The sequence below is a fragment of the Botrytis deweyae genome (assembly GCF_014898535.1).
Source record: "Botrytis deweyae strain B1 chromosome Unknown BDEW_008, whole genome shotgun sequence".
Taxonomy (NCBI): Eukaryota; Fungi; Ascomycota; class Leotiomycetes; order Helotiales; family Sclerotiniaceae; genus Botrytis; species Botrytis deweyae.
Genome location: NW_024066215.1, coordinates 482140 through 494632, shown reverse-complemented (window position 1 = coordinate 494632; position 12493 = coordinate 482140). Strand labels below are relative to the sequence as shown.

General features: G+C 42.3%; 5 protein-coding genes across 5 annotated transcripts; all 5 read left to right on the top strand.

Annotated features, from left to right (window-relative positions):
* Nucleotides 1-1186: 1186 nt before the first annotated feature.
* Nucleotides 1187-2137, top strand: EAE98_004334 (uncharacterized protein; the record flags this gene model as incomplete). Its single annotated transcript, XM_038951954.1, has 1 exon — nt 1187-2137. One exon carries the CDS (start codon nt 1187-1189, stop codon nt 2135-2137), a length of 951 nt encoding a protein of 316 aa, XP_038811490.1.
* Nucleotides 2138-3393: 1256 nt separating this feature from the next.
* On the top strand, nt 3394-5064 carry EAE98_004333 (uncharacterized protein; the record flags this gene model as incomplete). Its single annotated transcript, XM_038951953.1, has 2 exons — nt 3394-3733; nt 3791-5064. 2 exons carry the CDS (start codon nt 3394-3396, stop codon nt 5062-5064), a joined length of 1614 nt encoding a protein of 537 aa, XP_038811489.1.
* A 648-nt stretch (nt 5065-5712) lies between these two features.
* Nucleotides 5713-7499, top strand: EAE98_004332 (uncharacterized protein; the record flags this gene model as incomplete). The annotated part of the gene is made up of 6 exons (XM_038951952.1): nt 5713-5941; nt 5995-6191; nt 6249-6526; nt 6655-6780; nt 6840-7335; nt 7383-7499. 6 exons carry the CDS (start codon nt 5713-5715, stop codon nt 7497-7499), a joined length of 1443 nt encoding a protein of 480 aa, XP_038811488.1.
* Nucleotides 7500-8143: 644 nt separating this feature from the next.
* Nucleotides 8144-9248, top strand: EAE98_004331 (uncharacterized protein; the record flags this gene model as incomplete). The annotated part of the gene is made up of 2 exons (XM_038951951.1): nt 8144-9170; nt 9226-9248. 2 exons carry the CDS (start codon nt 8144-8146, stop codon nt 9246-9248), a joined length of 1050 nt encoding a protein of 349 aa, XP_038811487.1.
* A 2233-nt stretch (nt 9249-11481) lies between these two features.
* Nucleotides 11482-12365, top strand: EAE98_004330 (uncharacterized protein; the record flags this gene model as incomplete). The annotated part of the gene is made up of 3 exons (XM_038951950.1): nt 11482-11592; nt 11989-12120; nt 12177-12365. The coding sequence occupies 3 exons, from the start codon at nt 11482-11484 to the stop codon at nt 12363-12365; spliced, it is 432 nt and encodes a 143-aa protein (XP_038811486.1).
* Nucleotides 12366-12493: the final 128 nt, after the last annotated feature.

Genomic DNA, 12493 nt, shown 5'->3' with positions numbered 1-12493 from the left:
ATCTGCTTTTCCACCAAGGATCGAGATGATTGAGTCTTTCTAGAAAGTTTTATGCTTCTAACTCAGAGATTTAAGCCTCGAAACGACAGGCTTTCCGGTATGAACTTCGTTCCATAGTGCCATTCAGATCCAAATGTCGAAGCATGCGAAAAGCGAGGCTAAGGCACCGGATAGTTACACAGACTACGTAGGCGAAGGGGAAAATGGTCAAGTAGCAATAATAAGTATGGGTGTAACAGTAGAGTGCTCCGGCTTTAGAGACGTCGATGGAACTACCAACACGCAGCCCTCTCGTTGACCGAAGGTGCGGTACTAACAAAGATACAAGTTAGAAACAAAGGATGACAAATGGAGTTCGGGTGAATACTGTACATTCAAGGGCTAAGAAGGCAAGCTTTAAGATTCATCCTGATATTTCAAGATAAAGGACAAAAATGTAATTTGGAGATATTGGAAGAGTAGAGGAAATTCACACGTTGCAAAGTGAATCCTTGACTTGTGGTTAAGTAAGTCTTAGGGTAAATATATCTCAAGATGAATCCAATACGTGGTGTATATCTGTGACTACATTTTCACCTTTGTAAATGAAGATTAGCTAAATAACCTGGATACGGCTTTCATTCTTTTCTTGCTTATCAAAATTTTCCCGACTCTTGACTGCCATGTGTAACTTTGTAGATGAAGCAAATTTTTAGTATTCACTCGAACTAATTTCCTCAAGTTGCTTCAATAATTTGAATCACCATATACGATAGGCTCACCAAAGCGGCATTCGCTTGGAATCAAATTACCTTTTCAAAATGAAATGAGCGGTTATCTCTCTGAAGCCGTATTGGCTTAAACCATACTATGTTTTCGAGATATTTTGCACAGTACTCTCATGAAAGATTCAACGGTACGGTACAGGCTAGTATCTCAAGCTCTTTCTCAAGCTCTTCAACCACCATAAAAGGTTGAGCTCTCTCCCGCCTACAATTTTACTTTTTATCAACACAACATCAGAACAACGCCTTAGACTCTCTACGCAAGAAAACACCACGTCTAAATCTTTCCCTGTCTCCATTTGCCTCAATACATCCCCACATCCACAGTAAGTGAAAAGAAACTTCTTTTGAGGAGCAAAGAACTGACGATACTTCAGCTTAAATTACAATCGAAACTCTGACACCTACTACCCAACCTCAAAATGATTTCCCTTAATCCAAGCCGCATCATGCCAAGCATGATTGGATTTCTCTCACTTCTCTCAATCACTGTCCCATTCGTCAACGCGACCCCAATTGTCTCCAAGGCAGTTTCACTTGCACCTCGCGCTGATCCTGGATTTACATGCCACATGGCTCCTGAAAACTACTGCACCATCGGTATCACCGTAACTCCATCGAGAATCACCGCTGATCTCCCTGAGTTCATTTACCTTTTCGATAGTTACTGTAATAGATATGGATTCATGGAATCGGGCTTCAATATCGACATGGCCAGCCGTCTTCCATATAAGGTTGTCGGAACACTAGCCGCCAGAGACGGTACCGTCGGACGCATTGTAACCAACCCCAGCATTTGCTATGCTGGTAGATGCTGGGGATCAAATGACCCTTGCTGGTACAGAGTCCCTATCGGCAATGGAAAAGATCAGTGGCAAAATGTTTGTGTATTCCAATGCAACAACATGAATGCCCGTCGACACAACACAATTGAGGCTAGTGATGGAGCATCAGTTGATGTTAAGGCTCTTGACGAACCAATCAAGGCTAGTGATGGAGAAATCATTGAGACTCGTGATGGAACAATCGCTCGTCGAGGAGATCTTTGCCATCATGCAGACGCTGGCTATTGCACCATAGCCGTCACAGTCACACGTGCAAGACTCGATGCGGGAGCCACGGATGATTGGGTTTACCTTTTCGACAGTTCCTGCCGTACAATCGGAGGCATGTATTCGGGCCAAAACATTAATATGGCCAGTCAACTTCCATATAAGATTGTCGGTCACATGGCATTTGACAACAAACGTCTTACCGCTTTCCCTGAATTCTGCTATGCGGGAAGATGTACCAGTGCGTATGATGGTTGCTGGATTCATGCCGATATTGGGAATTTCCAATGGGTCAATCGTTGTCAATTCCCCTGCAATTAACCACAACTTTATTCGCCAAACACCCGAATGATTCAGCAATGCCGATGGGGGTGTAGGAAAACTGGATCTATCGAGGTGATCAACTGATTAGAGAAGCAGATCAATCAGCATCGCTGGCAGATAAGCATAGGAATTGCTTTTGGCATGGATTTGACAGCTTATGCTGATTTCGGGTATTTCTTTTGTTATCTGATGGCAGGTCTGACATCTCAGAAAGTTTGAGCGTCATGGGTACTAATGATTGATTTGGTTTCGCGTCTCGAGAGGCTCAAGCTTTTTAGCGTCGGAGTTTATATGTGGCGGATCGGCTGATGAGCGGATAGGTGCTTCCCAAGGTGAAAACCTATCTAGACTCGAAGAAGCTACGAACAGCCTGGAGATCAATGATGAAGAAAATATATTAAAATCAGTCTACTTTCAATACGTGAAATCTTTTATGCCATATGTGTAGAATTTACTTTGCTTTTGATTTGAAATGCAAAAAATGAGAATGTAGAATCAAATTACGTGGACAGGAAATGTACCTAGGTACAATGTAGGGGAAACGAGAAATTTGCCCCTAAATGAACAATATATTGATAAGTCGTACCTCGGCTCGGTTCATTCTTGGTGGTACGTGGAATTTCCTTTCCTACTTGAGTCAATCACACCACACCGAAAGAACTTTCTTCCAGTTTCGGTCCTACTGATCTCTTTGAAAAATCCTTTAAAACAAAATTATAAATAAAGTTTTCACCTTGGCAAGCGTACCCATACCGGTATCCTATAGTGAACCATGGTCATGATACTAGAAACGCATAGTTATCAGTGCCACATTCCGTGCGTCACAGGCGTTGTCGATCTAGAACAGGCGTAGAATGATCTTGAACCCCAAAATCACAAATTTTTCTCCCATCTGGTTGGTTGTCTGGCGGTAAACATTTGGATCTATGAGAGAAAGGTAGAAAGCCCTCAAAACTTGCCGAGGTTAACTGATCTTTTCTTGATGATACGGCCGCAGTGGATCGTTAGTTTTGTGTTCTTGATGATACGGCCGCAGTGGGTCGTTAGTTTTGTGGATTTTATGTGGATTTACATCATACTAATCGCTAGAACTTTCATCCTACCCGGAAATTATTGAGTAGTGAAGAGTGCCAAATAATAACATAATAAGGAGGATCTCTCGCACCATGGATCTTTTTCTTCATCCATCTCACAGATTGTGATCGTCTCTCAGTTCGAATTCCCCATAAGATTTTGGATCTTTTGCGTGCAAGATGTTCGACTTAGCTCCCCGCCCCGATGAACCGATCGTTATCTCAACGACCCATAAATCATATCGATTGGGAAAAGATAGAGGACTACCACCTCATCTTGTTGGCGAACAGAGCAACTATCTCGTCGAACTAACAGACGAAAATGACCCTGCCAATGCAAAGTCATGGACTTCTGGAAGGAAGATGAGAACTGCTGCAGTTCTTGGTTTTGATACTCTTATCGCATCATGGGGTTCATCTGTATACTCAGCAGCTGTGGCACCAGTTGCCTACGAATTTGGCGTCAGTGAGGTTGTGTCTATTCTTGGTTTGACTTTATATATCTGTGGTTTTGCAACTGGTATGTTTATCCCCTTGATTTATACCTTGAACATCACGGCTAATAAACATCTTACAGGTCCCTTGTTCTTTGGTCCAATATCTGAACTCTATGGTCGAAAGAAACCCGTAACCTTAGCATGCTTTGTTTTCACCTGCTTTATGTTTGCAGCGGCAACTGCCAAGGACTTCCAAACATTGATGTTATGTCGATTCTTCGCAGGTGTCTTCGCTTCTTGCCCCTTGGCTGTCGTCGGTGGCGCGTTCGCTGATATGTTTGGAAACGAGACTCGAGGTATTGCTATTGCTGCTTTCTCAGCATTGGTATTTATCGGCCCTTTCATCTCGCCTATCGTTGGAGCATTCATCACCACCTCTCACCTTGGTTGGAGATGGACCGAATACATCACTGGTATAATGGGTGCTCTCGCTTTCATTCTCGACATCTTGTTCCTCGAGGAAACATACGCCAAGACACTCCTCCAAAGCAGAGCAGGAAAGATTCGAAAGGAGACTGGTAACTTCGCCATTCATCATATCAGTGAAGAAGAGATCATCAGCTTTGATAATCTTGTCAGAAAGCATTTGTTCCTCCCATTCAAGCTTCTCTTCGGAGAGCCAATCGTATTTCTCATCACCATCTATAGCGCTTTCATCTATGGTATCTTGTATCTTTTCTTGGAAGCCTACCCTATTGTGTTCGCCGAATACCGTGGAATCGACCCAGCAGTTGCAACACTACCCTATTTGGGAATGATCATTGGTGTTCTCTTCGGTTGTGGTATCGTCATTGCTTTCGAGCCAAGATATAATCGCAAACTCAAGGCGAACGGTGGTATTCCAGTTCCAGAGGAGAGACTTGTTCCAATGATGGTTGGTGCCTGTCTATTTCCTTGTGGTCTATTCTGGTTTGCATGGACAGGAAACTATCCATCCATCAACTGGGCCGCTCCAACTGTCAGTGGTATATTGACTGGAGCCGGTATTATGACCATCTTCTTACAAGCTTTGAACTACCTCATAGATTCATATTTGTTTGTCGCTGCCAGTGCTATCGCTGCCAATACCTTCCTTAGATCTTTCTTCGGTGCTGGATTCCCATTGTTTGCCACAGCAATGTTCCACAATCTCGGTGTACAATGGGCTGGTAGTTTGTTGGGTTTCTTGGCTATCGCATTTTTACCAATTCCTTTCTTGTTCTACAAGTATGGTGAAAGATTGAGAAAGATGTCTCGTCATGCTCCAACCGATTTCGGTGTACCTAACAATCAGCCAGTCGACGAGGAGACGGGCACTACAGTTACCACTGCTGCACCTTCGATTGAAGAGGAGAAACCAGAACGGGTGGTGTAATGCAATGTATCATGATGATGGATACACTGATATGTTGAATGGAATGACTAATATGAAGTACACTTGTCTATGATTATTTTTCATGAGATGATTTCGCATCGTTGCATTTTGATGGCGTCGTTGGTATCAATACCCTGGTAAGAGCGTTGCATTTTTAGATAGAATAGAACTTATATACCTTAATTTATATATTATATATTAGAAACAATCCGCAATTCTTGGATTCAAATGTGAGGTATCGGTCGTGGGGTGTGAGCCGTGAGCGAGGAGAGAACGAGCAAGCAAACGGATTTGACTAGTATCACGTGACAGGTACAAGATTGCCCTGATTTTGTGAACCTGAAACAACGGACTGTTCTCTTTCCTATCTTCACCTCCATGTATGATTACCCCCCTTGGGTGTTCAATCCGACTTCGTACCAAGAGATGACAGGTATATATACCCGCAATCTCATGCATTATGCAGATTGGAATCGATCTGGTTAGGGCATTACATGGAGTGCATGCTGCTTATTCGGTGGAGATACTAACCTTATTGATGACCGCATCTGACACGCCCATCTTATAATGTGTCGATATTATGGCTATATATCTTCACCATCCGTCCAAACCATATGAAGCTTTCGTTGTTGAAGTCTCGTTGAAAAAATGCCTTCTTCTATTCTGAATCTTAGATTTTTACTCGGTCGAATGCCGTTTTACGGGATCCTGATAGTATTTCTCACAACAGCGCTCACAGTCAATCCATATCTCGTATGGTCTCGCCTTCGCCATATTCCTGGACCTCGATTAGCACCATTCTCAAATTTATGGAAGCTAAAATCAGCATTATCCGGCAGAATGCCAGAGGCGTTGAATGATGTGTGCGAAACATATGGTTAGCATACCTTGACTTGACTTGAAACTCACCATGCTAATTCAATCTGGAAGGTTCATTGGCACGTATTGGACCAAATGATCTTATTTGTAGTGATCCTGATGTCATTCGACGGATGGGTACTGCAAAGTTAGGATATCGTCGATCGAGATTTTATAGTTCTTTCGCTTTCAATCCTGACCAAGATACTATGTTATCGACTATAGACGAGAAAATTCATGCCGACCTGAAAGTGAAGACTGCTGCAGGTGTAGGTTAATCATTTCGAAAAGCCTAGCTATGAGGTTGTATTGATTCCCTTGATTAGTATTCGGGCAAAGACGTTGAAAAACCCGAGCAATCAATTGATAGGCAACTTAATGCATTCATTGATTTGATTGAGCGACAATATCTTTCAACACCAACCAATTTCCGACCTTTTGACTTTGCTAAGAAGATTCAATACTTCACATTGGATGCAATTACAGATGTGGCTTTTGGGACGCCTTTTGGATGTGTTGCTCAAGATGACGACATGTATGATTACATCAAGACTGTTGAACAATTACTACCGGCTGCTGTTGTTGCAGGAGTCTTGCCATGGCTGTTAACTCTATCACGAAGTTTTATCTTCAAACCATTTCTACCAACAGAAAAAGATAAGCTCGATTTTGGAAAAATGATTTAGTATGGTTGCTACATCTCCATGAGGAGAAAAGGCTAACAAGTAACAGAGTTGCGAAAGATATTATTGCGAAGCGATTTGGAGAATCAAAAGAGGTCCAGAATGATATGCTTGGTTCTTTCATCGCCCATGGACTCACTCAAGAAGAAGCTAATTCCGAGACATTGCTTCAAGTGTTTGTCTCAACAATCCTCTTTTCGTTTTCTTGGACCTGGAAAGCTAATGGAGGGATAGAATCGCTGGTACGGACACGACTGCCACGGCAATTCGAGCCATGTTACTTCACATTACAACTTCTCCAACTTGCTACATGGCCTTGCAAGCTGCTATCGATGAAGGCGTCAAAAATGGCGAAATCTCCTCCCCAGTAACTGATGCTGAAGCAAGAGCCATTCCTTATTTGCAGGCAGTTATCAAGGAAGGTCTCCGGAAGTTTCCTGTAATCGCTGGACTTCTACCAAAAACGGTACATGAAGGCGGCGATATCATTAATGGCTTTAGTATACCAGCTGGAACCGACGTTTCACTTAGTTTGATTTCTATTGCGCATTCGAAAGCCACGTTTGGGCCAGATGCCCATATCTTCAGGCCCGAAAGATGGCTCGAATGCGACGACAATGATAAATCAAGAAAAATGACTCTCGCAGCCGATTTAGTTTTTGGATCCGGTAAATGGTCTTGTTCCGGGAAGAATATAGCCATGATGGAAATGGGAAAGATTCTCGTAGAAGTGAGTTTCGTTTCCAGCACGGAATCCAACAAACTGACACCAAAAAGCTATTTAGAAGATTCGACATATCCTTGGTGAATCCGATCAAGCCGTGGAAGTCGTTCAGTGCTGGGGCATATATACAATCCGATCTTCTTGTTCGGTTCGCGAAGAGAACACATTGATAGATGAAGCTGGATACCTCGCGAATACTTCATCGAGGTCAAAAATTTCAACTCAAGGTGTCGTCGCAAATATGACAAACTTCACTTGGGAGCAATCACATATAAATATATATTGACAAATTAATTTCCAGCGAATTGTCTTGAAATGTGTATTCACCTCTAAATGACAATCGAGGCACCCGTTGCAGCACGTGCTTGAGATTGTAAAGTTAATTTTTCTTTTTATTCTATCGATGACCGTACTAAGATTATAAGTCTTTCGAATGATCACATGACTAGTAATACTTGCCTACTTTCGTGTCACTTCCATTCTACATGTGTCGAATAGTTCAACAACCCAAATGACTAAATTACCACTCCTGTGATTCACATGCTGTGAATATGCGAGAATGATTCATAATACTCCATCTGTATTCTATTGTGTTAGTCACTTTAATACAAAGCGAAACTAAATTCTTCTACCTGTAGCCATACAAAGTAAAGTCTTCGAAGCTCGTTGATAGATTTATTCCCATACCGAGTCTATCCATTTAATCTAGTACTGTAGAGATTTTGCAGCCCGTGTCGCTTTTTTCTCCTCATTTTCAATAGCAGCATGGAATTTTTTAGTACTCACGAACAGAACAGCGCTCATTCTTCTCACAATGCAACAGTCTCCCAAATCCCCAGATGGTTCTCTGCACAATAAAAATCGAACCTCATCCTTTCACTCCCTCCTAGCTCTCGCATCTCTAAGTCCTTTACGCACATTTCTAGCCCGCGCCCCCATTTCATCAAATAGTTCATCCGCCTCTTCAACCAGTACACCAGCCCCTCGTATTCCTCAAATCCACCCCGGCGAGTATGAGACCTACAAATCCGTCAACAAACTCCTTTCAACATTCAAATCTCGCTCCATTGCCAAAGCCCGTCGGGCAAATGCCAAAGCCAAAGCCCAGAATCTTCATAATGAAGAGGAAGATACATATCGTAGTATTCACTGCGGCGATCAAATCTGTTGTTTTTCCTCGCCTTATTCATTTTATCGCACACGTTCAAAATTATCCTCATCTACTACGCGATCTAAAAATTCCCAATCACAATCTCGATCTCGATCTGTTTCAAATCCAAATTTACGGCTAGCGAGCTTGAAAGGCGACGAGAAATTATTATCTTCATCTGTTTCTTCATTATCCTTACATCCTTTTCGCAGATCCCTTACTATTACCGGAAGTTCGAAACGGTCGATTTCCCTTTTTTCGGGAAGTCCACCGCCAACGGGAAAATCGCTACGGCCTTTGTATGAATATCCTGAGCCAGTTGGATCGAGAAGTTCTAGTTGGTTGAATGGACAGATAGGTACGGAGGTGGAGAGATCAAAGAGCGTTAGTTGGGCTCCAGATATTCCGGTCAACCGTCGAAGAAGTGATAGTCAGCATTATCGACCGAGTAGCTTATCTCTATTTTCATGGACGGCAGAGGATATTGAATCGGGGGTAATGAAAGAAAGCATACCGGTGCAAGAGAAAGCAGAAACAGAGATTGCTTATGAATGGGATGGAGCTTTTGGATGGACACAAGCTTGCAAGGAATGTGGGAGAGAAAGATGTGTTAAATGCTCAGGGATTGTATTTGAACAGATTGTTGAGGAGGGAGAGACGGTCACTGGGAAGGAAGGGATGTTTAATATTTGTACGCCGTGTGTGCATGGATTTTGTCCAGGGACAAAAATGTGGCTGAGAATTAGATGTAGGAAGTGTGGAGAAGTAGGACATCCAAGTTGTAGTAAGGTATGTGCGAGGGAGGGTTAGAGTGGTTGGAACATATCGATAACGAAGATAGAAATGAGTAGGTCGAAGGAATATTACCCAATAATCAAAGATACAATGCATTACTAAGTTTTTCTGCTCTTGTACCTAGACGCTTGCATATCTTTATTGTGTATTCTGTAGATCTGCAGACACGGAAATCAGAAAAATTCGAGCTTATGATACAAAAGATTTGAATCCCGGAGACTCTGTAGAAAGCTTAGAGGATTAGTAAAATGATCATTTGAAGAAATTAAAACATCCCAATCATCAACTGTGATTAAAAAATGAGAGATCCAACCAAAACAGGGCTAAGATGAGCTTTCAACGTCATTGAAAGGCACTCGTTTGACCAGTGGATGGTATATTGACATGACATAACGGAATCTCCATAGCAGGAACTTCCTGAAGAATTTGAATGAAAAGATTTGGAAGACAGGTTCTAACCATGCCAATGACCATCCGCCATTCTCTCTATATCTCCGTGCCCCCTTCCCCCATCTCCCTGATCAATAATCTTTGAACTTAGAAAGAACCAGCTTCAGACTCGAACATGATAGAGTTTTCCAAATACCCACACTGGGGGGCGAAAAGCAAGAACTGGATGCAACCATGCGATAGATGTGATCTGAATGATAAATCGACGAGCATGAATGCTTTCTGATTTTTGAATCAAAACATGAACATTCGCTCTGTCCCTTTAGTAATCATGTAGCCCACCGCTCCCATCACCTTTCACTCGTGCACCGCAAAATTATCATGGTGGCCACCTTCAAGTGCAGCACTTTGCTAACCACATGACACATGCCAGAATCGCATGGAGGAGAAACAGACGGCCAGCTATGCAGCCTAGAATTGGACCAATCAAGCAAGTTTATGAATAATGTTACCTTCCTACTATGTAGAGATCCAACAACAGGCTCATAGGGAATTTACGAGCATCTCTTGAGGTTGGAGCCTGAGATGGTAGGTCCAGGGTGATGGGTGAAACAAAACATCGGTAGAGGTCCAACTTAGATGGAAAACATCAATCATTGCTTCCCGTTTTAAAGAAAGGATGCTTCGAGGTATAAGTTAAGTTTGAAGTGACAACTGGGCGTACCGATTCGATAAACGCATTGCTTCATAAATCTTGCAAACGAGGATAAAACAATTGTAATAAATAGGGCAGTATCGCATCCCAGGCCCAACAAACATTTCAATACAGTTTCCAGTGATTGAAAATGTTTGACTTGCGAGATTTTCATCTCTAATGTCGTGAGTTTTTGCCATCCATCCTTCGTGCGACCGGACCTTGCGATGCATAGGATGACGTACAGATCATGCTTGTTCTACATGTTGTATTGTATGCATACCAGGTATGATACAAGCTGAATGCTGAATATGAAAATGAGGAAAGGAGTGTTTAAACAATTCAGCAGCGAAGGGAATTGGGAACGCAGTTATGATAAGATTAATCCAAATTGTCAAGGCCAGGCGAAGAATGTTCTTACGACGTACGACGGACGTAAGGATGTCATCGGATAAACCCCAGTTCAAATCCAAAAAATAATCCGTGCGCTAGAAAGACACGTGATCAGATCCTCAGGTTCATAGATTTCCCCCAGATTGTTGTTGAATCAACGACAAACATCAAACCATGACAGCTTTATGAATACTTAACAACTCTCCTTGACCTCTTCTTCTATTTCATCTGTATCTCACGGCTTCACAGGTAAGTCTCTCATCATTAACGTGGGGCTGCTATGAAAGTAACCATCACATGGCGAAATCATGGTTCCTCATGGTAGTGAGAGTTCCTACATGATCTCTATATATCTCTTCCACCACCATCTTCATCTATCATTTATACATCTATATATGATAATCATCACATTCTCTATCATTCTAGTAAGTTTAAAAGCTTCTCAGCCAAGTATTGCTGTTGCTTTTCAACTTCTTCTCTCCTCTTTGAACTCTCATCTTTCCAGATTCACACAAGCCTCGCTTCGGCTACCAGTCATCATCAAGGATTCCAATCAAGCAAAGAACGGCTACATACCTTACTTATATCTTATTACTGTCACTTTTCAAATCAACGCGCCTTCTTTCTGTTAAACATCAACATACAAACTCCTAATTTAAAAAACATCAAAACTTACATCTCATACATCAACTTCTACCTTAATATTTAGGTTTATTCTCAATATTTTACAATGGCCGGCGGAAAAGGAAAATCTTCTGGTGGAAAGTCATCTGCTGGAGGCAAGGTTGGCGCAGATGGAAACAAGAAGCAACAAAGTCATTCAAGCAAAGCCGGTCTTCAGGTTAGTATTGCGCAAGCTTTGTATTTCATTTTCTCTTTGCCTCTATGAAATTTTGTGGTTCGATCCGGAGAGAGACGGAAACTACGATTTTTACAATATCTACACCCCACCAAGTCGCGTCAACTTTCGATCTGCGAACAATCCCTTGGAACAATCACCAACAGTCGCGATACACATTAATCTCGATGACTACAAACTCCTATCCATGAATCAACTATCTCTCCAAAGCCTCGTCGAGGAGGTCTTTTCGACGCGCACCGAATATCAACAAGACGTGCATACGCGAGATAAATTTTCTCATCCTGGGAAAACCTCGATTTCGGAATACCTCTTTCTTTGTTTTGAATTGCGCATTAATTGTTAGATTTTTTACATGCTGACAAATTTTAAAAACAGTTTCCTTGCGGTCGTGTCAAGCGTTTCTTGAAGAACAACACCCAGAACAAGATGCGCGTGGGAGCGAAGGCAGCAGTTTATGTTACAGCGGTCTTAGAATACCTAACTGCTGAGGTACTTGAGCTCGCAGGAGTAAGCTACATCTGTACCCCACGATTGCGTAAAAAAGCATCCACTGATCATTTTAGAACGCTGCCAAGGATCTCAAAGTCAAGCGTATCACACCCCGCCATCTACAACTTGCCATTCGCGGTGACGAAGAACTCGATACACTCATTCGCGCAACTATCGCTTTCGGAGGTGTGCTACCACACATAAACCGCGCGTTACTTTTGAAGGTAGAGCAGAAGAAGAAGAAGACTATCGAGTCCGCATGATTATCGCAAACACACACGTCTACGATTCATTTACGCACTCCGCTTTTTTTGCGCTATTTCCTTCTTCTCTTTCTAAGGGTTCAGAGTTTGATGGTGTCTTGGGGATATTCACTTTTTGCTTGGTTTCA